Source organism: Acanthopagrus latus, chromosome 8 (assembly GCF_904848185.1).
Source record: "Acanthopagrus latus isolate v.2019 chromosome 8, fAcaLat1.1, whole genome shotgun sequence".
NCBI classification, from domain to species: domain Eukaryota; kingdom Metazoa; phylum Chordata; class Actinopteri; order Spariformes; family Sparidae; genus Acanthopagrus; species Acanthopagrus latus.
In genome coordinates, this window is record NC_051046.1 from 2,909,953 (window position 1) to 2,935,670 (window position 25,718).

Genomic DNA, 25,718 nt, shown 5'->3' on the forward strand with positions numbered 1-25,718 from the left:
AGAGGAAGAGGAGGAGGAAGAGGAGGAGGAGGAAGAGGAGGAGGAAGAGGAGGAGGAGGAAGAGGAGGAGGAGGAGGAGGAGGAGGAAGAGGAGGAAGAGGAGAAGGAAGAGGAGGAGGAAGAGGAGGAGGAGGAGGAGGAAGAGGAAGAGGAGGAGGAAGAGGAGGAGGAGGAAGAGGAGGAGGAAGAGGAGGAGGAGGAGGAAGAGGAGGAGGAAGAGGAGGAGGAGGAAGAGGAGGACTGCTCAGGATCAACTGTCAGCATTGTTTTCCCACCTCGACCGCTAAAAGCTCACCGGGATTTCCACCAAAACTGCCGGGAAATACCTAAACGAGGTCGGGCGTTTAAATGCTGCAGTGGAATATTGTGAGTGAGAGAATAAAGAGAAATTAGCTCATAAACGTTGCAGAAAAAAAAAAAAAAAAGCGCCTCATGAGCAGGAATTATGTTGACTGTTCTGACTTGTGGGGGGAAATTATGAAGTGCCCAGGATGAAGGATCAGGGGGAATTAAACACCATGGAAACTTTGCCTAATCCTTGTGTCATTCACGCATAAGTCACCAACGTGGTCCCACAGCTGCCGGCTGATAACGTCCCAGTATGTCAGCGCAGGCAATTATAAATACTGACTGAGCACACGTCCATTCACGGCCCGCTTCCTGCTTCTGCTCAGGTCACCCAGAGGGCTCGCTCAAGTAGCCAATAAGTTGACAATTCGCTGACATAAAAACTGTAGTTTCCTTCCAGAGGAAAACATCTGGTGTGCCATTTCAGGGTCGAGCACAGAGGAGCCCAGAAACATAATGAAAAGTACTGCTGAGGTGTTCAGTTGCAGCACAATGATCTCTGCAGTTGAGGGGGAAAAAAAAATTAGCGTTGGATAAAGTTTGAGTCGAGGTGAGAAGCAGGACGGAGGCGCGAGTGTGAGTTTCTCTCTCACTGCGGTCTCGTGGTGTTACCTTATTACTGCGCAATAATGTTTTTTACTCTCCCACAAATGGAGGTGAAGGGGTCTGACAGATTAATCACTGACAAACTCTTCTATTACTCGCCTGGTTCTGCGCTTCACCGTACAGAAACACAGAACAAATCTCACGGTTTGAACAGGATGCGGGTTGTAAGAAAGCGTCTAGATCCTGCTGCTGGCTAGGTTTTCTCTCCCAGATACAAAAAAATACAGAACTGTTTCTATTATCGTACTGATGCTGGATTACCTCTTCGTGAGATTTCTTTTCCTCTCACTTCTCCTCTCGTTTCTACATTCCAGCATCACAAACCCGCTGATGTCCGCCCTCTCAGCTCCTGACGGAGGCTGATTAAAGCCGTAATTATAGATCAATTAGTGCTCATTGTTACATAACGGCAGCTGCTTTTAATAAAGATTTCTTTTAAACACAACATTGACATATTCATCACCACTTGACATGATATTCTGTTCTAATGAATCTGAGTCTGACACGCTCGTTCTCATTTTTACTTCAGTTTTTGGTCTCCACAAACTCTTCAACACAAACGTCTGGCTCTTTCGTTGCTATGTGCTCCGTCACGTTCACGAGCTAGTTGCTAACTTTGGGTTTAAGAGCATTTTTCGCTGCAAACAGCCGCTGACTTTATCGGAAATCAATGCTGATGGCGAAAAACAACATTTTCAGGCTGGATAATCCAAACAATTAGCTGCAAGATGCTTAAGAGAGCTGCAGATTCTGCTAATAATCTGTAGGTTCATCACTGCAAACAATCCTTTTCACATAGTACACATTGTTGCTGAATTAAAGACGCTATATTATTGAGAAATTAAACATTTTTCCACGTGTTGTGGTGACATTGTTCTATTTTTCTTTTCTTGAACGAGACAACACCAAACCCAACATTGACTCCGACACATTTCCACTTCTGTAATTAACCCGTCTGCAGCTCTCATCTCCCAGCTGTTCCCCCCCGAAGTAATAAATATTTTATAAAGAGCAACAAATATCCAGTTTAATTTTCAAAAAGAAGGCTGAGCGCTGCTGATTTTAGAAACTGAAGTGGAGGTAAGGAAGTCGTGATGTATTTATAGTGAGTTGACGGCAGTCTCGCAGTGTTTTTTTGGGCACCAGGGTGCGATCGCCTCTTATCTTCACCTGTGCAGGTCAGGTTTGTTGAGATGAGGGAACCTGCTGTCAGTCGGTGCAGCAGTGTGGCTCATTCTTGTGTTTATTGACGATAATGAAGCTAATACTTCAGAGTCAAACCAATTCGTTGTCGCCTTTGGACTTTTTATGGGATATTAATAATAAACAAATCGAATATCTCGATGCCTAATCCTTTCAGGACCGCAGGGATATTTTGGATAACTCCATTTTCACGTTGTGTCGTTCCGTGTTGAGGAATCCGGAGCTCCTCTTGTGATTTTAATCGGCATGTTTGCGTCTCACCTCTCTGTCTGTAAGGTGACCTTGGAGGGCTCGACGTTTGGGTTCTCCCACTCCATCTGATGGCAGTGCATGAAGTAGCACAGCGTGTAGATCGCCTCGGGCTGCCAGTGGATCACGCAGCCCTTCTGGTGGACCGGCGTCCCGTTGTTGTGGTTCTTCATATACAGCGGCTGAAGGTGGTGCATGGCCCGGGACACCAGGTCGCCTACACACACACACACACACACACACACACACACACACACACACACACACACATATATCATACAGGGGGGAAACATAGAGGGATCATGAGCTGTGAGAAAAGAAATTCATGTGCAGGCACGAGGGTGAAAAGACAGGAATATTTTGTGCACATGGCCTTTAATAAGACGCCGGGGAATCATCCTCATTCCTTCCAGCTCCCTCGGAGCTCGCTCTGTCAGGGGGAATCGAGAGTTTCCACAACGCGCCACAGTCTGGAAAGAGACAGAGTTCATCCCAGTCCTTTCTGTGCGGCTCACAGAGGGAAGAGCTCGGGATGCTCAGGCCTGCACCGTGTGAAGAATGAATATTTATGGATAAACATTCGCTACTCCGAGCTATTTCCCCTGCATAATTTGTCAGTACTTTAAGGTCATCCAGTTGGACTCCAGAAATCAAAGCGGGGGACTCGGCAAATAAAAATCAGAATATTCTCTAGGCGGGTTTAAAAGAAAGTAAACAGTTTCTTGGAAAAAAAAAGCATGTTCAGCCCATTTTCTTTTAATTCTGAAGGGACGGATCGGTCTTTAAGAGAAGGGAAAAAAATAATCTAGCGATGAGTTTGAAAAATGTCGTCCACAGCCGGCCGGAGAGTCGAGACAACCATCCACCTCAAGAAGTCATTGTGACTTGTGGCACCTTTGTTATTGAGTGGCAGAGTGTGAAAACCAGCCCTGTATTATTACAGCGGACTCAAATCCCATTTCACTGACTGCTGTCAGGTTTCTGTCGCTTCTCCTTCCTGTCTAGACTCACTGCGCTATGAGAGAATGTAATGAAATTCTGAAGCCGAGAGAAAACTCGCTCTGTGTCATCGTGTTCTGGTCAATTTGATACCATTCAAGGCAAAGAAAAAGCTAAGTAATAGAGCACAATGCCACTCGGTCCAAATGAGCTATACGGCACCGTATGAGTGCCTATACAACACAAGAGTGGGAACAAACTGTCATTTCCGTGGGACAAAAGCGTTTGCTTAGCATCAAAATTGGGCCATTTGGTGCTTGCCAACATTCCATTTGGCTCGGACAATGTGAGAGGCCGAGTGAATGAGGGGAAGGCATTCATGCAGTGAAACAGTCAATCTCTCGACCGTCCTCTGGGAACGCTGATGGAGAAAATGTCTCCTGACGCAACGTGCAGGAAAACACTGCGGCAGGCGCGACCACGTCTTGTGAAAAACTGCAGTTCAATTCCGTTTTCCATATCTGTTCCTCCTCCTGCGTCTTTTTCTCTTTAATCGTACCAACGGGAATACAGATAAGCTTGTAACGGTGCCCTGCTAAGCCCGGTAAGGGGAGCTGAGGTGGTCAGCGACAGCCGGGTCTCATGTCTTATTTATGCCGGCCTGTGACATTTCCTGTTCCAGCAGAGGAGGCTCTGGCAGGGCTGAGGGGGAGGATTATGTCTGACGCCGAGAGAGAACAACGGCGGTGAAGTTAGCAGCAGCTTAACACGAGATGCCCGCCGCTCCTTCAGCAGGTGTACGCAGGAATATCTGCTGGGAAAAAAAAAGGCTTGACTGGTTGATTTGGGCCGTGCAGGGAGGACTACTTGTTTTGGAAAAACAAAAAGAGGAAGGATGGATGGAAGTACAGCAGGCTAATAAGCTAAAACGTCAATATCCTTTTCATTATAAGATTCAAGCCTTCGATCAATACCTCATCCTGGGTAATTAATTCTTTATGCTAACAAGAGGAGGAGCGCTGGAGGACTCACGCAGCTCCTCGGGTGCACTCAGTGATTGTTTTCGCAGCTTTAAAAATCTCAAGAATAATAATAAAACATTTTTTTTTAAAAATCACACAAATGTGTCAGTTTTCCAGAGTATAATGGCACCGCTTTGATTCATGAGGGATTTCATGAGCGTTGGCACCTCTAAGGTCAACGCCGGCTCCCACATAACAACCCAAACTGCTCATTACTTCAGCGAGTGTGAGGGCTGTTTAATGTTTGATGGCGAGGGAGAAAGCACACTCTGTGGAAAATGTAGAGATTGACTCTCGTTTTGTGATGAGAGACGATTACATCCAGGCCTTTTGTAGGTAAGTGAGCACAGGCAGGAACCAGGTTTTCTGACGGATGCATCCTCGCTGCGGCGTGCAGCTGCTGCCACCATCAACACTTTCTTGTGTTTCAATTATTTGCTGCTATGCGGCTGTGATTACATTTATTGGTTGCCCGTGGCCATCCCGACTGCTAAGCTATTCCTCCTGCTATCCGTTTGAAAACAGCCAATGCATATCAGATTACACAGAGGGAACAAACACTGTCTGTACGGAATCGTTCCATCTAACATCTAGTCAGGATAATGTGAGAAGACTCACTGAGACGAAAGAAAAAGGCGCCAGCTTGAAAGAGAGCGACTGAACTCGGGCTCCCTTTGAATACAGATATTCTGTTTTTAATGTAGTGGAACATCCAGGAAGAAGGTCTTTCTTCATCATTACCCATCTCTACTCCAACTTCCAGACTGAGTTGGCGTTATAAAACACCGGGGAGTCATACGTTACAAACTGTGATAGGAACCGAGCACATGGCGTCCCTGCAGTAATCTGTCTGGGAGTCCGATCTGACCCGCCCACCCCAACGTCTCACTCACGGATCAGAACATCGTACTTTTTCAAAGGACGGCTGCACAGGGTATCATCACGTGACGACTCTCCGGCTGCTGGAGGCCTCCTGCGGCTCCATTAGTGAAGAAAGTGTGCTGACAGGAGGTGTGATGTACATTATTACAGCATTAATCCCACACGGGTCAGAATTAAAGGCCACAGCTGTTGAATCAAAGCTAATATATCACAGAGACGCTGAAGAACTTATTCTGAGGATCCACCTGAAGTCGACCAGAGAAGACGGCCCAAAACAAAATGATGATGATGATGATTCGATTCACAACATTATTCCACCTTTGAGCCCATCAAGTTTCTGCTTCTGTGATCACACACTTCTCTTCAGAACAAATACAAAATGATCCGTGAAAGGTGTTCCTGAGAGTACTGACAGCCATTAGAAATGTCTCCTGTTAGTTGATTTGCAGGATTAACAGCCCTGATTCCACCGGAGAATAAAGTAGAAACATGAAAAAGAATCAGATGTCATAAAAATCATTTCTGGAGCTGCCAAAGTCTTTTTGCTTGCTGTGGCAGAATGAGATCTGAGCTCGATGTCCAGTGATCATGAATAACGATGTTCAAGAGCAGTTTTTAAATCAGCGTTATTAGTAATAAATGTAGTTCCGGGTAATAAAATCTGCAAACACGTTAAAGAGCCACGATGAACCTGACAAATAAGCCACGACTAAAATCTGCAGCAGCAGGTGTCGAAGATGTGACGGAGTTCAAACCTGCGAACTGTCTGATGGATGAAGAGGAAGTGTGATCTTTGATATGGTAAAACTCAAATATTATTCTTAAAGAACAGAAAGAGTCCCACAGAAATACGAATCATGTAACACGCTGCTTTTTTTTCCCCAAGAAAAGAGGAAATTGATACCATGCTGATGTCTGTACGGTACATGTAGATGAGAGCAGCGTGTATCTGTGGCAAACACTTCATCACAGGTTAGTTAAAGATGTTTCTGTGTAAATTATAGTGCAGATTGTTCCCGCAGATCGAAGTGAATCAGAAAAGACTCTTCCTGATGGTATAACTACAGTTTTTACTGTGATAAAATAGGCCAGACCTGAAATTACCTGCTTTTAGAATGGAGTTTGGTTCAACAGCGTCATGTTCAGCGTCCAGACATCAACGTGAGATAAATGTTCTCCTCAAACTCTCGAGAAGAACGATAACAAGTGTCGAACTATGTCCTCAAAGTAATAAAGAGAATCACTACATTTACATGATGTGAGAAGAAGTCGGACTATTGTGAAAGTCCGACTCAAATCGGACTTTCAAAGTCCATGTAAACATCGATTTTCTCACAGTCGGACCAACACACGCAGATAATGTGGTTGGAAGTTGTTTAATCTTGCATGCATAGGCCTTAGTCGGACCAGAACTGGCATAAATCCAAATCCAAATATAAGATGACGACGAAGGTGGAGAGTCAGACATTTATCTGCGTATCAACATGAACAATTAGGTTGCCGCCATTTGACCTCGATTCACCTTGTGGTTTTATTACAAATGCCACCTGTGTGGATTTACAGGTAGAAACAGGGAGACTAAACGTGTCTTGTAACGTATGTGAGGCAGGACTGGCTCAGACCCAGTAATCAGCGTTTGTGGGACTGTCATTTCAAATATGCTAATTTGGCATTTTGGCGGAAGAGGAAATGAGAGAACACAAAGAGGTAAATCAGTGGCAAACCTCTAAAATTTACTCTAAATGCCAGTTTCAGAAAAAAAAAAAAGCGTCCCTGCACAGGATGCAAATGTTCCTGGTATTTTACTGCAGGGAGTTAAATTTTTGAAATAAATCAAACTCTCATCTTTTTCTTCTTCTCCTGTTTCCCCGTCTTGCTCTCTTTCAGATACACAGTGTGACTGCCGGCTATTCCGCTTTTCTCAATTACTCTCACGCTTCAGCCGTGCGTCTGTTTGCAAATCCTACAGTTATTTACAGAAATTCCTCTCCGGAGCTGATAACATTACCACCGGACTGAGCTCTGCTATCGTCCAATCGGCCGCTCTCTCTCTCTCTCCTTGTCTCGGTGTTTGCATTGTCAACATAACAGAATGAGTCCTTGCTTGACCTCATCAATACAACATGGACAGAGGGCTGGAGATTCAGCACTGCACCCCCTCCCCTCCTGCGATGACATACGGGGAGGAGGATTGGCTCGCTGTTTGCTCTGATGATACGTGTTTACACAGGATGTACAGAAAATAGTTCTCCAGCCTCGCCGCCTTGACGCACTGATGCCATGTAAACAGAAACAGACCTCTTCCCCGTTATTGGCTTCAGGGTTTTTTTTTTACTCGTCCACATTAGGAAACAATCTGCGCCTCTGCGACTGAATTTGTTCTTCTTCTGTCGGAGGAGACGAGTTGAATGCACCCATGAAACGAAACAGTTCATCGCCTCCGATCAGCGTCTCGATTCTGTGATTTTATCTGATCGCATCAAACGGGAAAACATGAAAGTTGTGTTCCTCTCAGTGTTTTGCAACACATCTTGCCACTGCAGCTCCATGAACGGTTGTTAGAAAGTGTAACAATAAACTGACTTTTCTTGTGTGGATGAGCAAAACTTGATCGTTGTGTAATCCCTCAAACGATGCAGAAAACCTATTATTATGACATAAAACTGACTTCATACTGTATTCTGCATTCTGATGCCCATTATTCTTCTGAACAATGAGAACATTTGGACTGGAAACACATTCAATTAACTTTTGGAGGGCTTGCCAAACTTATAAGCTTTAATAAATGGATGTAATTCATTAGAAATGCTCTCTCAGTGCAACTCCTGCTGACTCACAGTCAGTGAACAGGCACACAGCAGGATTATGATTTACTGATAGTGTCAGACAATATTTGTGTCTTATTAAACATCACATCATCGTATCAGCCGATAATCCGCCTGTCACGAATATGAAGGAGACTTCTGGTTGCACACCGTCAGTGAGCATGTGAACATGAACACTAATAAACTGATTGTTATCGGATTAATGGAGATTATTCGAGTGGATGTGTAAACAGCGTTATGCGATATGCTTGAGCCGCTTATAAGCTGAATATTACCTTTAATTTGGAACATGTGTACCGTTAAATCCAGTTTCTTTTGTTGTTTTATGTCTGCGCATGTGTAAAAACTTAAAAGACACTGAATGTTGTTAAAACACAAGAAGATGCAGAGAAGTTTTCTGCTCATGTGCATAACATCCAGAAAGGAGAGAATTAGTTTGCATGTTTTATGTCATGAAAAGAAATCCAACTACTTGACTGAATCATGTAAATCTGTTTTCTTTTGAATCAAAATCATGAAGATTCATCCTCAGGGAACCAAGATCATCTGTGCTAAATGTTATAGTAAAAACTTTGACCTGGAGGAACAATTTATCCTCTGGGTACCATGAATATTGGCACCAAATAAGACTGAGATCCATCAAACGCTGAAGTACCAGGAGTCATTGTCTGTCCCTGTCACTGTCCAATAAACCTGCACTGATGCAACAAGTTCAGAATCTGACAGAATAATTGACAATTTGACTTGCTGTCAGTGCAAGAAGTCAAATTAGCAGAACAATGAATGTCAAATATAGTTCATCTCATCAATCTGATAGTCGTTGGGACATTTTTTAGTCTCTAACAAAAGACAATACCAACCCTGTCAGTCACGTCGCTAACGTGGCTAAAAAAACAAACAAAAAAAACCCACAATCACTCAGAATAAAACACTCAGAATAAAATCAGCTCTGAAGGATTTTCAGTCCAGGAGTGAACATTGTGTTTTCTTTCATGCATGAAAATAGTTCCAATATGAAACTCAGCCACAAAAAAAAAAAAAAACAGGGTTCGGCAAATTCAGCTGAAACAAAAAAACAGCTACCAGCGATCAGACGCATTGATCAAACCCTCAAATACTCACGCAGACTTCTCAAGGTATTTTTCAAGGGTAGATCTGTTGAAGTTCGTCCTGTTTCACTCTCACACAGACAGAAAAGTACTGAGACATAAAAAAAGATCATGACCAGGTGACCCGGGCGGTTTATTACCTTGCTCAAGGGCAAATTGACTACTGAGGGAGGTGTCAACGACAGTCCTTCACTTCTACACACACACACACACACACACACACACACACACACACACACACACACACACACAGCACTCACTGAGCTCTGAGATGCTGCCCACTCTTGTGGCCAGTAAACACTGTTCAGCGGAGCGCAGATCCGTCTGGCTGTAGGCGTTTCCCTCGCCGCTCTTCCCCGCTCGCTGCTGCTGCTGCTGCTGCTGCTGGTCCCTGTGGAGGATCAAACCCTCAGGTAGACTGAGCACACCTGAGGGAGACAAACAGAGAAGAGAGAGAGGGGGGTGTCACATGTACGTCATGGTAGAGCGCAAGACTAGTATCTGATTCAGCCAGTGTACGTAATTACACTTTGTCTCTACAGATCCAAAGGGGAATAACAAACTCAGTGTCTCAGTAGGTGAAGCCGGCGTCCCTGCAGCGGCTCAGGGTTCGAGTCCGACCTGAAGCCCTCTGTTGCATGTCGTCCTATCAATAAAGACCCTCCAAAACACTTAGTATCTCCTCTTACATGTCAGTAGTACCTCATTATTCCCCTTCACATATTTGTCATATTAATGTGTAATTATTTTCAGTGAGTCTCTGAATGAGAAAATAATGGAGCCCACACAAGGAAGTAATTATGCCTCCTAGTAGCACCTGTCAGAACTTCTCCCCGAGGTAACAATGTGTAATATTTCAGATGTGTTTTCATTATTCACACCTCGTTGTGCTAGTTTGTCTTCGTCGCGCTCCGAGGGTGACGAGGCAGAGCGCGCTACGTTACGCGCTGCACCCTTCCCTTCCTTCCTCTGCTGTTTGCAGGGTGTCAACTCACGAGATGGCTGAGAGCAGTGACTCTGTGCTTCGCCCTTTAATCACTGCGGCAAGAAAAAAAAAGTAGCTCTGGCTTTAATGGCTCCTTTCTCATAATATGCTGCTAATTTAATGCACATGCTGCCTGTGGCGAAGCAGACATTCTTCATTCATCTTGTGAGAGCAGAGAGTCGCTTTCAGGGAGGTTCATTTAACTTTGAGCCTTTGAGACAGCCGCTAGAAATGGACTGAACCAAAGTGACTGCTGGAGGGGGGCGAGCGAAGGTGACGGGTTGTGTTTTTTTTGCACGCGTTTGAAATGTTTGCCCTAATTTCATTCAACTTATCATGCGCGATCGAGCAGTTACGTGAAAGTCACTGTGTTCTTCTTCCTCGTCAACACCAGCTGCCTACGTTACCCACAATACAACTCGACAATCGACAGTTCTGCAGGATAGTCAGGTGTTATATGCAGGTAGTGGCAGGTGAAGGAAAGTCAGGTAAGGTTTCAAACTCCACAAAACATTTCTGGGCCTTTTCTGACAAACAGAGTTGACGTCGAGCTGTTGTGCATGCTAACACCTTTAGCTTAGCGGCTGCAGCAACAGTTTCATCTTAAAAAAGGTGTAAATAACGTCCAAATTTGTGTTTTTATTTCAAACTTCACCTGAATTTCCATCAGCAGGAGGAGTGAAATATTACTGACTGAGTTAAAAGATGGTGAGCTGTTCCTTAAATGAGCCGACTGACGCTGATTTAAATTACATCCCTCGAGGCCGGAAAAGGCCTCGTGCTGTTTTACTTTGTAGACTGTGCTGTGATTGTTCTCCTCCTCCTCAGTCTAATAATTTTCATACAGTCCCTAATGGCAGGCTCTTCAAATGTGCTGATTTTGAAAGGAAGGCTTCTGATTAAACTCTACTTTTGTGTTTGCTATTCACCAGTCATAAAAAACTGAGTAATCCAGCGTATAAACCTCCAGAGCAGCTGCCATCGGAGCAGCCGTGGGCATCACTTCATCTACATCTTTGTTCGCGTCAGGCCAGACAGCTACTGACAACCTGCACGACTCTGGAACAAAGACCAGGAGACGTCACCATCTGCTGCACCCGTGTCAGGTGTCCGAAACAGCTGCAGTGTTCAGCCGAGGCTCCAGACGAGCCAACAGGATCAATTATGAGGTGAGGAGAGCTTTCTTTCTGTTGCTGCTGGGACTCTGAAACACCTCATTTATTGCTTTTAATGCTCACAATGTGCCCCTCTTTGGCGAGCAGTTGTGCAAACTCCAGGAAATTCATCTTAAAGCATTTAAAGCAGCGGTGGGGCTCTACCCGGGCACCTTTCTCTGCCAACTTCCTTCTCCAACAATTACAAAAACTGAAGTAAATAGCCCCCTCGGAGCGCGGCCACGGGACTCATGAGCCGCCTCTTTTGAAGCCCACAGAATAAAGGCCCCCCTCAGGTGTGAGTCAGCTGAACACTGCGCTGCAGGCGGCGTCATTTTCATAATCGGCTAAATTATGACGTTTAACCCTCGTCCTGTTCATCGCCCTCTCTGGGTCCCTGTCGTCAGGGAGATCTGAGAGAAGAAGAAGAGAAAAAAGTCCTCTCTGAAAAACATGAATAAAAATACCTCACTGTTACACTTGAGCTTTGACTGTCCAGCTCCTTAACCTTGGCTCAGGGGAAATAACAGGGCAAGCTGACATGCTGAAGTGCTGAACGCTCTCAGGATGGACTGAGGGAAGGTGACTCACTGGCTCTCTGTGTCCTAATGCAAGGCACTGTCTTCCCTCAGGGGGGAACTGATGGAGCTCTTGCATGCCACCGACCGTAGCCGCTCTCTCTCTCTCTCTCTCTCTCTGAGATAACTCTCGTCACCATCCTCCCGACCGTTACGACAACAGAAAACCTTCTCAGGTCTGAAACGTCATTACAGCCAAACAAGATGTTTTAAGCCTTTTACTGGCCATAACGTTAACGATACGAGCGCTGGCTGCGGTTTACGATGCACAGCGCTGAGAGACGATATCGAGCACCTGCCACTCTTTGAAGTGGGCCGGCTCCTGTTCGCCCGATGGCAGCAAGTCAGTGTTGCGGAGGAGAAAAAGGGGGCTGAATGATGCTCCAGGCTCGACCCTGCCACTGGAGGAGAAGTAACGAGCAGCAGAGTTCCCATTAAGATGTCACTCGGTGCACCTTAGTCACATTCTGTGATGGGCAGCAGCACAGAGCAGCTTCAGAGGCAAACACACACTCGCCGCCTCGTAAACAGTCACAAAATAAAACCCCAAATGCAACATCGGTGTTTCTCGCTGATGCACTTTAACTATTTAAAAGGAATAGTTTGGGGAATGCAAGCAGCAAGTTAGGTTAGGTTAGCACGGAACAGATGGAGGTACGCCTGCGTGTTGTGTTCTGACTGAACTCGGCACGCACCAGCAGCTCGAGTTCTGTCATTTTCACCCAAATTAAAAATGGTTTGAACTCAGTCAGACACATCACTGTGTCAAGTGACTCTGTTTACAGTCGTGCCATGTCTGAAATTCTGTTAAAATGCAAATAATAGCAACATGTTCAGGCTTTACTGGGGATTACTGTGTGTGCAATATAATTTCTTGGTCGGGTGCCGTCACTTCCCAAGGTCCCAGAGTTGCTGTCGTAAGGTCATTCTTGGTTTTTGCAAAGTGTTTCCCCCGTTTCAAGTCTTTGTGCTGTGCTAAGCCGAAGAGGTGCTGGCAGTAGCTCGAGGTTTGAGCTTGGGGGGGATGTAAGGAAGTCATGTTCTCCTTAATATTTATACTGACCAGTAAACAAATTGCTTCAAAAGCTAAAAGAAAGCTGATTTTCTCTCCCTGTTATTCAGTGTGAAACTGACTCCAAAGCTCGCTGGATGTTCGCTGAGCTCCGACATGCCAACACTCAGCTCAGGGTATCCTCAGCACGCCAGGTAAAACACAGTCTTTAAAGACACACTTTAAACACACACCTGCTCCTGTTCATTAACACATCTGCTCAGGTGTTTTGTCAGTGCAGCAGGCCGGAGGACGACCTCCGCTTCACTCTGCCACTTTAATTATCCAGGTCTGTAGTTGAAGTGTCGCTGAACTGTGTAGCTGTGAACTGACAAAATTATCGTCGTCACCGTGTCGTGGGTCAGAGCGAACACAGGTGGCTCACTGTGACTTCCAGACCTTAACACCACCTGTACATGTTTCTACTGAACATCCAACGTTGTAGCTTCCTGTTAAAGAGTCGTATGAATAGTAACTGTTCTGTCGTTTTGACCAAACATGCTCAAACGCAGCGTGTGTGTGTCAGGTGTGTGTGCAGACATACCAGGGATTTATTTGACTTTGTAAGCCCCTGATCACGGCCGACCCCCCGCTGTGTCTGGCAGAACATTTCACACTTGAAAGTACAGAACATGAGAGAGGAAACAAACTTTTCATCTAACTTCAGTTAATCTACGAGCTGCTGCTTTAATCCGACTCCTGGCAGCGAGATCATCTGAAGATTGTTTCATGTATAAGAAAACTGAAATCGCACTATGAGCCGTGCAGAACGAGCTCTGGTTCTGTCTGTCAGAGGCTCAGATCCGCTCTGACTCGTCTCAGGGTTGACTGGAGCAGTGGGGCAGGAATGCTGACCTCGATGTGGCTCCTACCCTGCACTTAAATCTATTTCGGAGGGGACACACAGCGGACGAGCGCGCTTCCCTAAACAACACTGCGGCTCTGCAGGAGCACCGGCTTCAGATAGGACGGCAGAGTCCCGTTCTGATCGAGCAAATTATGAAGGTTTCGCTCAAACATGTGAACTGAAGGAGTCACTTAGATAAATGATCTGACGCGACTGCAGGATGTGACGGTCAGACGGAGTGACAGAATGAAAGAAAAGGTTCAGAGACACCAGAGAGCAGAAGAGAAAGACTGTTAAAGCGCACCGTTACGGCTCTAAAGGGTTAATCATGTTGTTACTGTACATGGATCACAGTAGTGCTGCCCCTCTCTGGGCTCCTGCTCTGCTCTGCCAGGCCAGATGGCGACCATATGTATGCCGAGCGAGCGATCATAGAGGGAGACATAGCTGGACGGAAAATCGGGAAACAGAGCGGTGACGTGTGTTCAGATGTGTCAGAACGCCTTTCCTGTTCATAAATAGCTGCTTTATTCATTCTGAGTAGAAATAGAGGTGTGAATATGGAAATGTAAGTGTCGCAGATTGTAAAACCTTCCAGGGGAGACGCTCGTGGTTCGGGGGCTCTCAGGTGATCACGCTCTGGTTCGAGGGAGCCACGAGTGTTTTAACCGGGTTAGTCCTGCGTCGGCCACGAGGGGAAACGAAGGAGGACAGAGGAAATACATGCACACATGCAAATGTCTGTTTAAATTAGGAGGCCGGCGGAAAAAAGGAGAAGGCATGTGAACACTGGATGAACCACAAACACACTCGGAAACACACACGGAAACACGAATGCCATTACGCAGTCAGTAGCTGCAAACAAATTATTAACAAGCCATGTTGCAGACAAAAAAGCACACACACAGATAATTATTAGTAATTATGAAGTCTTAATCCCAGGAACTGTGTGTCTGGTTGCAGTGTGCTCTGCTGAGAGAACAATGTGTTCAGCTAAATCCAAACTGAACACTTCCTTTTTATTTGTTGGGCAACTGCGTTCAGGATACAGTCTGCTGAAGATCCTCTTTAACGCAGCGGACTGAAAATGCTTTCCCGTCTCTCGGAAAGAAACACACAAGCCTCCCGATGTGTTCTTACACAAGTATGAGTAAACCGCCAACGGGAAAACATTCAGACTGTAGGTTTAGGTTTATTTTTGTGTTGTGAGCCGACTGTACGCACACCAGACCTCTCCCTCTCTTGTTTTTTTTTGTTATAAGGAATGTAAAATTAAACTTGATCCGTTGCTGCAGCGGGTCAGAGGGCAGCTCAGGTACATCACAGTCACCGTCTCACGTAAGATTCTTGGTCGCAGGAGGTTTAATCGATCCAATAAATCATTTCGTCACCCTGCTGTCCTCCGCCGCCGCGCTGCTTTCTCCACTTGTCTTGCGCGAATGGTAATCTTGTATTAGATTAGATTTCCTTGATTGAAGTCACGCCTCATCATTGACCTTCTTTGAAGCAGGTGTTCATTAGACAGCAAGAAAATCAAGGGAGCAACGTGCTCGCGGTCTGAAGCGGTCTTTAATATGGAGCCCTGCATCTGGCGGCTGAGCTTTAATTGGAGAGGTGTGAGTACAATTTTGTAAAGGAGATGTTTATTTCATTTGTAGAAACTGATTTAAGCCGCGTTCATCAATATTTGTGCACAGGCGATGGACGCCTTTCAGCTCTTTATGTTTTATTTACACCTCGACTCTTCAATGTTCTGGTTTCTGCACACATCAACTGTTTCTCCAGCAGCAGTCAGGTCATGAATAAAGCTCTGATAAACCCTGTAGATGCCACCGGCCCATCAAACAGACACGGTTAGCAGCTAGCATGTGGACTCTACTGGACTCCCAGAGACCAGAACAGGGTGATCTGTGCTGCTCCCCCATGTTCATCCACCAGTGGAGCTGATACCTTAGATTAATAAGTGACAATAGTAGTAATAAAATCTAATGCACATAATGTTGAGTAGCATCAATGAGCTGATGCTAAAATAAAAATGGAGATGACACTGTAGGTGAGCCGACTGTGGCCACTGAATCACTGCAGGCAGCTTGGAAATAGTAACAGGAACTAAAAAAAGGAGACAGACGAGAATAAGTCAAGCAAACCACATGCAAGTTCATACTATAAGTCTTCCACACACAATAGGCCATGCACTCAAACACACACACAGGCGGGGGACTTGTGACGGGTGACCGACGCACAACAAGGGCACAACTAGAATTACGCAACGTGCTCCAATCAGAGGGAAACCAGCCTCCCTGCAGGCTCTGTGTTATTCCATCCTGAGGTAGCGGCTCTTTCACTATTATTTCTCTCTTTTCATCTCATTTCGTCTGTCAAGGGTAATAAATCTGCGTGTAATATCCAGTCGAACGCTTCCCGCAGGATGCTGTCCAGACAATACTGGCAATCAGCAGCAGCAGGGAAAAATCTGAAGTCACTGAGCCGTAATCTCTCTCTCTCTCTCCCAGCTCGCCCTGCAATACCTCGCTGTGAGTCTTAAAAAGCTGCGCTACGCTATTTTCTTCCTTACAATTATCTCATATAATCAGATACGGGCAAGGAGAAGAAGAAGTGTGTGTGTGTATGTATGTGTGTGTGTGTGTGTGTGTGTGTGTGTGTGTGTGTGGTCTGTCGCATTAGAGTAAAAATCAAGGACAGGGTTTCTCTTGTGACTCTGAAAAACATCAAAAGCCGCTGAACTTGTGACAAACAGACCCGGCGATCCCGCTAAAATGCAACAATATTCAGAAGTAATTGCTCATTTAGCACCGAGGGCACTAAAGTAATTAAAGGATATGACTAATGTCATAAAATGAGATTTGCTACGAGGGGGATATTTTCCCCTCTGGGCCATTTTAAAGGGAGAGTGACATCATGCCGAGATTCATGCTTGTAAACAGCGGGAGCTGCTTTAAAGCGAAGACGCTCTCAGACATGAAAAAACTGAGCGCCGTAAACATGAAGCGAAGCAGATAAGACAGTAAATCCTGCAGGTAGGAGACGTGCAGCGTGTGAACGGTGTGTTTGGATGTGTGCATCAAGACTGCCGGTCAAAACAGAACCAAAGCTCGTCTCTCATGCACTATTAATGCTGTTTACCCACATTTTTTTTTTTTTTTTTTTTTTTACAGTAGCTTAAGTTTAATGAACATTTTCTGCACTGCACATCTCTATGAGCACGTAGAGACTCTGCAGCAGACATAGCAGTAAAATGTCACGTTTACACGCTGTAGAAAGAGGAAACGTGTAGTGAGGAAGACATTTGGAACAAGGAGGGTGGGGGAGAGGGTGATTCAAAGTATTCTGGGAAAAACAACACCACAGTGACTGGATGTGAGCGGCGATGACGAATGATGATGCCGGGGTTTGTAATCTACAGCGGATCCGTTTGAGTGGAAGATGTAGAGGGTGAAGGATGCGTGACATGTCTTGTTTTCACACCGACACAGCTGAAGGAAATGATCCTCTCGCTGCACCGAGTGACGTGTTCCTTCTTCATAGTGACTGAATTTGTGTTAAGGCTGCACAATTATCAAAAACCATCAAACCGTTAAGTTATCAACCGTATTGTAGTGCTGTCGAGACGTCCTGGCCTATAAATCTTGTTCTCTGGATGTCAGACAACGTGTTTGTTTGGTACAGACTCCATCAAGCGTCACGTCAGCATGATGCTGGTGCCCTTTTCATTTTTTCGCCCTCCATCCCTCAAACATCCTGAAGCCGCCGCTGCTCACGTCTGAAGCGGGGGAGTCGGAAAATATAAAGAGGCAGAAAATATCCGTTGTTGGTTTTCGGTCTTTTCTGGGGTTTTGCTGATAATAAGAACGATGTAGAATAACACCAGCCTTATCCTTTAAAATGTGGTCACGCTTTAGGTCCGTTTATGTTTCATTCCAGTGGCTCCTGTGGTGCCCAGTAACCGCTCACATGCACCACCATCTGCATTAAGAACAGCACTTTTCTGTTTTCCAAACAGACGCTTCCACATTCAGCTGTTTCTGTTTCTTCCTCCGACTCTTCACATCACGGCCCACTCAGTATCGACACCTGAACTGCCAGCCACAAAATGTATCTCCATCCTCCTCCCGGGAGTCCCGTGTCTGCAAATTGGCAGAAATAATCGGATAACTGCAGCCGTCCCAGCGACAAGGTTTTTTTTTAAAAAAAAACCTTCCACTAAAGTAGATAAAGCAAAATGGTGCTGAAGTCTTTGACAGCCAGAGAAATAAAACTCTCTCCCATAATACTGTTGTTATTAACATCAAAGGACTGCCTGAGCGGTTTATCCTACTTTCTTTTTCCAAATGTTGATTCATTACTCTTCCGGGGGTTGTTTCAGAGCGGGAGACTCGCACCTTATGAGGCATAGAGCTCCAATTTGCCCCGTAATTGTTTAACTCACCTGGAGTAATCGATCATTCCTGACTTTGCAAAGTGTCTGCGTGCAGCACAGACGCTGACTGGAAGTGGGCCACGCCTGGCAGAGAGTGATGAGGCCTGGGGCTGCGTGTCGCTGCCTGCTGCCCCCCCCCACCTCAGCACCTCCTCCAGGGGGATGACCCTCGCTGCTGAGGAGCCTCTGCCAGCAAATATCCCTGTCACTTTGATAATGCAGGCGGCCTCGTACCTGAGCTGTGATCTGTCAGTTTTGAAAAATGCTCCAAACCTCGGGGGGGAAAGGAGCCCCGCTGACCTGAACTCTATTGCTTATTATGGAAAAAGTGGCAAGTCTGACAAATAAAACAATGTGGTCTTTGTTAAGTGCTGAGAATGAACGATTGCTCTCACACTCAGGGGTGAATATCAGCCGAGCCGGAATTGGGCAATTTGCAATATCACGCTCTAAATCAAATTGTGCGAGCTCACCTGTCAGCGTCCTCTCACGCTTCCACCCAAATAAAATCTACACCAAGACAGAAACGCTGCTGCTGTCTTGTGCATCATAAAACAGAAATCACGATCACGCGGCACACACGGTTTTCAAACAAGGATATACTACCCAAGCGGGATTGTTATTGCAGGTTAAAAATGTCACGAGCCATGCCAACAGTACATCCTTTAACGGAACACACCAGCCGAGCCAAAGCAAATATTGAACGTATCGTATTTTGGGTGTCTGCCCTGCAACCAACGGACTCCTGTCAGCTACAGGCAGCAGGTAGGCCGGGTCTCCTCCCTCCTGCGTCTCCTCCTCCTCCTCCCCCCACATGTTTTCCCAGGCACACTGGCTCTGCTGTGAGGAAGGGCGGAGGGAGGAGGAGGAGGAGGAGGAGGAGGAGGAGGCCGGCTGGGCGGGAGCAGCCACTTCAAATCCAAACATACACGCATGGAGCTGGAATGTGCATGCACGCTCGCTCTCTCACGCACCCATACACACCCAAACACACACACACAATATCCCTCTTTTCCAATGTTCCTGCCTCGCTCATACACACTGCACGCCAGGAATATAAATGCAAAAAGGGAGTCATTGTTAAAAGTGGTGTGGAGCTCTCTGCTCAGCTCCTGAGGTGGAGTTCACTTCAAAGTTTAAAACAGCACGACACGGACACTGACGCCTTTCAAAGACACAAATAGTGCGCTGCTGAACTGTGCAGCTAAAAGATCTCTAACCTCACACTCCACTATCTTTAGTAATGGATCCCCGAGCACGATAAATCAAGACATCGGCGCTCAGACTCTTCATTCCTCAGCGATTATTCATCTTCACCATCAAAAAGCATCTCTGCTGCTGCAGCCACACTGTCTCCACATGTCCCATCGCAGCGTTAGATCCCATATTCCTCTCCTGCTCATGAAAGCATGATGTACAGTCCATCATCATCTGGTCACTCATGCTTAACTCATTAGTGGTAATTAATGGTGGCCAAGTCCCAAGCTGCCCCAGGCACTAACGGAGTCAAAACCTAACCCGGGCCGGCCCCACCCGGCCCAGTGGAGGCAGGCACAAGTTGTTTTTCTGCTTGGTTGGCTGTGGCACTTCATCTGTGCAGCTTTAGTGCACTTGGCTGAATAGCCAGAGCTGGAAATTGGCCAAACCCAGAAAGCTTTAGATTAAAAAAAAAAAAAAGGAAAAGACCTTTCTAAAAGTCAAATGGTCTGAGTCTGAGTGATAGTCTGACTTTGAAGTGCAGCGGCCTCTGAGCGGGTCGCGCATGTGATGTTTGGCTTTGAAGATGGCGGTCGTTCACGTGAGAGTCCGCGAGCTGCGTCCACGTGCTTTCACACCTCGACGCTCTCGTCTAACTGCACCGTTTATCCTTTTCTGAGACGGCTGTGATCGAAGGCTCTCGCATGGACTGCATCAGCACATTATCCCAAAAGGGTGTAGCTCTCTAACTTGTTTTCCAAATGTTCTGCTTGCCTCATTTCTCCACTCGAGGCCAACTTGTATGTTCCCAAAGTCGGCAGAGCATTAATACAAGTCAAGTACAAAGAGTTTCAGTAAAGATTAGCACAAAGATGCCAAGGACCGACGTTACTGGATGCATGATTGGCTGACTGCTACTGCGCACAAAAACTCTTCTTTTTTTTTTTTTTAATTAATTGCAGTGAGCGGAGGGAATGACATGAGAATTCATGGACTTATAAGCCTGGCACAAGGCTTATGAGTCCTGTGTCTTATTCAGTAAAATGAGAGCAGTAACACCCAGAGGCCTGTCACAGTTTAATATCATGCTGTCAACAGTCCTGTGGTTAAAAAGTCCACATCTCCACACTGGTATTAATAGGCTAACTGCCACCCATTCTTCTCTGGCGTCTTGTTGTTGCTCAGCTCGTTCCATAATTGAGTTTCTCTGTTTGCGTCACTTAGCGCCCCAAAGCCATTAATAGCCGTCTCTTCTGCTTTTCACAATAGACACTCACATATGCATTATATAATGCTGACTTTGCCTGCCAGGGGTGTTACAGCCGGGGTCTTGATGGAGAGCTTGGCTACGGTCCTACGCCTCCATCGGAAATCTGCCCTCTGCAGTTTTTTTTTCCCAAAACACTCAGCTGCCTGTTCCGATCAGACGGGAGATTAAAGTTAAAAGTCAGCTCGGCCATTAGACTTGTCGGCCTTTGCTGTTTTCTTTTAATTTCCTCCCACAACACCCCCCTCACCATGTCAGGCTGAACCCGTGGACGAGCCTCGCGTGTGTGTTCGGCATTAGTACGTGTTTGACAGTAAAGCGTGCCGTGGCGATGTTCTGCCTCCGAGCGCTTATCGGCACGGACGTGTTTTCTGCCTTGCTAGAGATTAGCCTGCGTGTCTGCACACAAGGTCGCTAATCGTCCTTTGACTCCTTTCACGTAAGACGGTCTGGAGAGTGCGGTGGTAGTCTATATGAATCACTTCATGCCACGTCACATTAGCTACCTTTATGTTATCCCGTGCGGTCCTCTCGCTCCCTCAGCCACGTCAAAGTGAAGGATGAATGACAGTGACGCAGCCTTTAAATATGTCAGGGGCCCGTCAGGCAGATGTTTTCACCGTATAGACGGCTGCCATCAAATCATATCAGCTATTTAAAAAGACGGAGGACGTTTGTTCTGAGCGTGAGTCGCTGCAACTTCTACACAGCGACCAGCGGTGACGAACTGGAGTCGTAAAAGCCTTGAAACGACCCGACAGTGTGATCTGAAGGCCGGAGAGAAGCTAAGACAAGAAGTCAACGTAGCATTCAGGCCTTCCAGATGAATACTGAGACATTAGATTTAGGGTCGACTGGCATCTGTTGCAGGGACTGTAGGATTCTTGTTTAAAGGATAAGTTCAATCATGAACTATCCAAACAGGAAGTAGGGGAACGTTTTGCAGTCTACAAATCATTTCTGGACCTTCGCAGCTTCACTACAAAAGTTGCAGCATCTTCTCAAACGAATGAAGTTGATGGGGACTTGTTCCATACATGTTGTCTGGTGTAATCCAAGTCTACAGAAGCTCAGATATATCCAAAATATCTCTTTTGTAAGCCAAAATCAATGTAGCTGCAAAGCTAAACGTGTTAGCGGCCATCCTGTTTGAAGTGTAAGTTGGAACACATGTTTAGGGTTTACAGTAACATTGTCAAATCAATTTTGGAGATTTTGGAGGGTTTTTCTTTTCTCTCGTTTTAAAACAAGTCTCCCTCTGTCTCAGTTGTTCAACATAATCCTGAAAAGATTGGAGAAGTTGTGTAGACAACAAAACTTCACTGGATATGAGCATGGTGAGGCACACACACACACACACACACACACACCTGATCACAGTCTTTGTTTTATTCACTGTACCCGCCGTGAACATTACGTGACTTCAACCCACTCACACAAATCCAGGTTTTTGTTCCTCTACCAGTCGACTCCCAACAGATTCTTTTGTCTTTCTTTTATTTCTTTTTTTTGTCATTATCTGAAGTTCATCCTGAACATCAGCAGGGGACCCCGTCCGGTCCGACATGACTGATGTGGAAACAAAACGCAGAGGACGGAGAGAAAAATGTGTTCCTCCGCAGCAGTGCGTCTAAATCCAGTGACACAAACACAATAAATGAGTGCAGCACACTTGACGTCTCCAGACAATCAGATGTCGCACAGCAGTCGCTCAGAGTTTACAGTCCCCGCTTTAAGGGCGCTACGGCAACCGCTGTGTGGCAGCCATGTTGATTTGAACGTCCTGCCGCAGTGCAAAATGGAAGCATCTCGCTGATTGTGTGAATATCTGGGAAATAGGTTTGTTTGCGTTTCAAGCCAAGAGTTAGAGTAAAGGATGTATACCACTCCCTGGCAGCAGGCGGTTAGCTTAGCCTCGAACAAAGAGTGTAAACAGTTTACCTACTGTAGCTCGGTCCAACGCAAACAGGCTGTTACTTCCTTAAGTCCTTCGGAGAAAAAAGTTATGTGAGCATTAGGAGGCGGATTTTGATTCCCGGCTCCAAAACACCTGATTCAAATCAACGGGTCGTTATCAGGATCCAGCTGGGCTTGATGACGAGCTGATCATACAGTTTGAATCAGGTGTGTTGGAGCAGAGAAATATCTCAAATAAACAGGTCAGGGAGCCCTGAGGACCAGGACTGAAGAACACTTTAACCAACCAGGAGGAAAACATGATTTTATTCTTGACATTTCATTAAATATCAATCACCTAAACTATTAAAGTGTCATCTGATGACACAGACCGAATTAACAACAAGGCCAAAATAATTAAGAATTTGTTACTGACAGAGCTTCACAAAGATTATAAAATGTCTCCTGAATCAACAAATCACATAATTGAGCGATTATCTAATGGAGTCCGGTGAATTTCTCTCTCTCTTCATCTCCTTGGTGTTGGAACTGTTGGAAGTTGTTGCAATAACTATTAGATGAGACTTATCCTGGCTATTAAAACGAATAAAAAACATGTATGTTTATGATGTCGTCGTTATACAGACCCCAACGAATTACAGCAGCATCTTTCACAACGTGAGCTTACAGGAGAAAAGTCTTTCTGGGCCGTGGTGCATCGTGTAAATTTGTTTCAAAGCCTGCCGCTGGTCCGGGGGGGTTTTGTACATATATGGATGGAGGAAGAAGCGACAGGAGTGCAGCCAGTTCTGGGATATAAAATGAATGAGATTGTCGACTGTGATGTGCTTCCATCTCACGCTAACCCCCAAAATCCCAGTGAAAAGAAATGAGGTGAGGACGCTGCCTGTTCCTGCAGTTTCGATTTTTGGAATATTTTGTCTGTCCCCCACACACACACCAGGCAACATAACCATGAGCGGCAAACAACTGGGAGGAAATGGGTAAAAAATTAATTTGCTAGCTCACAGGAAGAAAGATATTACTTTTTTTTCCATGGAGGCGGAAAAGAGGCAGTGAATTTCAGGGCAGGTAGGCGGCCGAGGAGGGGGGGGGAGCTGCAATCGTACCTTAAAGTCAGGCTCGGTGTTTGGTGTTGTGGCCAGACAGCACAGCGGGTTGTGTATTCTGAGCAGTTCACAGTGTGATGGGAGGATGCAGCAGATGAGGCGTATGAAAGGAAAATGCTTAGGTATACTCAGCCGGCAGCAGAAGTGAAGCAGCGGGGCTTGAAGGCTCGAGCGGAAGCTGAATGGCAACAGTTTGTTGGAAAGTCAAACTTAACAGCACCAGTAGATGACTTCGAAACTCCCGAGCGGAGGTCAAATAATACACTTTATTTGTACAGCACTTTACTGCACAAGGTATGAAGTGGACGCTGTAAAGCAGAAAGAGTAAAATGTGGGATGATAAAATCTGTAAAAACGAAATATTCACTGCTTTCACACAAAAGCGAGTCTTAAAAAGGTATTTAAACTATGCTAATGATGCATCCTGTCTGATTCAACAGGTGAAAATGTTCCACAGTCGCATTCAGTCACGAGCCGCGATGGAGGAACAACCATCAGAGCTGATCACAGAGGACGCCCAGCAACAATAAATCCTTTATATAATTTGGATCAGGGCCATTTAACGCTTCAGAACGGATCAATTAAATGTGAAAATCCATACGATTCAAATGAGCAGCCAGTGTAAATCAGCTAAAACAGGATCCGTGGCTTCATAGTACGTTGTGCCTGTTTGTATGGAGACCAGACAGGATGTGAGACTTCGTATAAACAGATATTATGTCATCCTGCTTCATATTTACAGCGACGTAGCCAAGATGACTTCTGAAGCAGGCTGGCAGAGTTTGGCCTGATGGAGCAAATGGCTACGATCTCTGATTTATTGACAGTCAAGATTAAAAAGTCCTCAGGGAAGGCAAGGAGATGGTTAGTTACCTGACTGATGCGTAACAACAGAGGGGGTTTGAGAGATCTCGCTGCGTGGAGGCGTGAACTGTATGTCGAGGACAACAGAGGCCCGAGAACGGACCCCTGAGGAACACCACATCTGAAGAGAGCCGCTGAGGAACGGGGTTCAGGTAGAGCTGATCCCTCTCAGTTCACCTGGAGATAACACGAGGCTTCAGCAGATCTGAAAACCGGATGATATCACTTCTAACTAAAACTAACTGCTGGTATTTTGCAGAGTTGTCTGGCCTTGTCACATCCACGGTGGATGTGACGTCTCGTCCCGACAGACTGGTTTGTTTTAGCGGCGCCATCAGTGTTTCGGTTGAAGCATGAGCCAGCGTGGAGATTATCTTGTGATGTGGGGAAGCAGGAATAATGACACATCTTATTTTCCCTTTTGTTTTTCCGAGGGTGCCTCTCGTCTCCGTCTGATAGCTCTTCCTCCTGCTCTCACACACTGAAATGTTTACATCTGGCAGCTGCTAAATGATCTGAGAGAGTTACGATTAGAGGCTGACGTCCTCCTGAGGATTAGTGCTTCATTCTCTGACGTCTGCATTATATCAACACTAAATATAATGTATAGCACAAGTTAACAGATTTCTATATCTTTCTTTTTTTTTTTTAAACATTAGTATCATTATATATGGAGCCTTTCTAAAGTTGTTATGAAGCAGTGATTAATACATCGGCTTATTCAGAACGAGGAGCTTCTGTGTGCCGAGATAAAGACCCATTGTTTGTGAGAATTAAGTCATTCATTGATCCTTTCTTCCCATCCTCCTCTCTCCACCTACTCCCGATACAAAACTGATTATGCTGTCACACTGCAATGACAAACAGAGAGGCACCGTAACGAGGAAAACAAATGAAAACCTATTGATTTACAGCCGAGAGTGACATCTCAGACAGGAAGGAGCGACAGAATTAAGAGTGACTGGACAAACACACTGCTGGTGGGAGTTGCCTCGTTATCTTAAATATATATTCTTCATTTTTTTGCCTGAGTGTTTTGAAGAAGATGAATATTTTATCAAAACGACACATGCATTTGATGTCTTACTTAGAAAACATTCAGTGTTTCTCCACAAAGTTACTCGACAA

At 45.6% G+C, this 25,718-nt stretch overlaps 1 protein-coding gene across 4 annotated transcripts in view; it reads right to left on the reverse strand.

The window, feature by feature from the left end:
* btbd11b (BTB (POZ) domain containing 11b) overlaps nucleotides 1-25,718 on the reverse strand; it is a 71,800-nt gene that overhangs the window by 16,054 nt on the left and 30,028 nt on the right. For 2 of the 4 annotated variants that reach the window (XM_037108320.1, XM_037108321.1), the window contains exons 2-3: nucleotides 9,444-9,611; nucleotides 2,419-2,623 (exon numbers count right to left, since the gene is read on the reverse strand). In XM_037108320.1, the coding sequence (XP_036964215.1) occupies nucleotides 2,419-2,623; nucleotides 9,444-9,611 (373 nt within the window). Of the gene's footprint in view, nucleotides 1-2,418; nucleotides 2,624-9,443; nucleotides 9,612-9,710; nucleotides 9,989-18,245; nucleotides 18,344-25,718 lie in introns of those variants that run through there. The other 2 variants (XM_037108324.1, XM_037108322.1) reach the window with 2 other exon arrangements.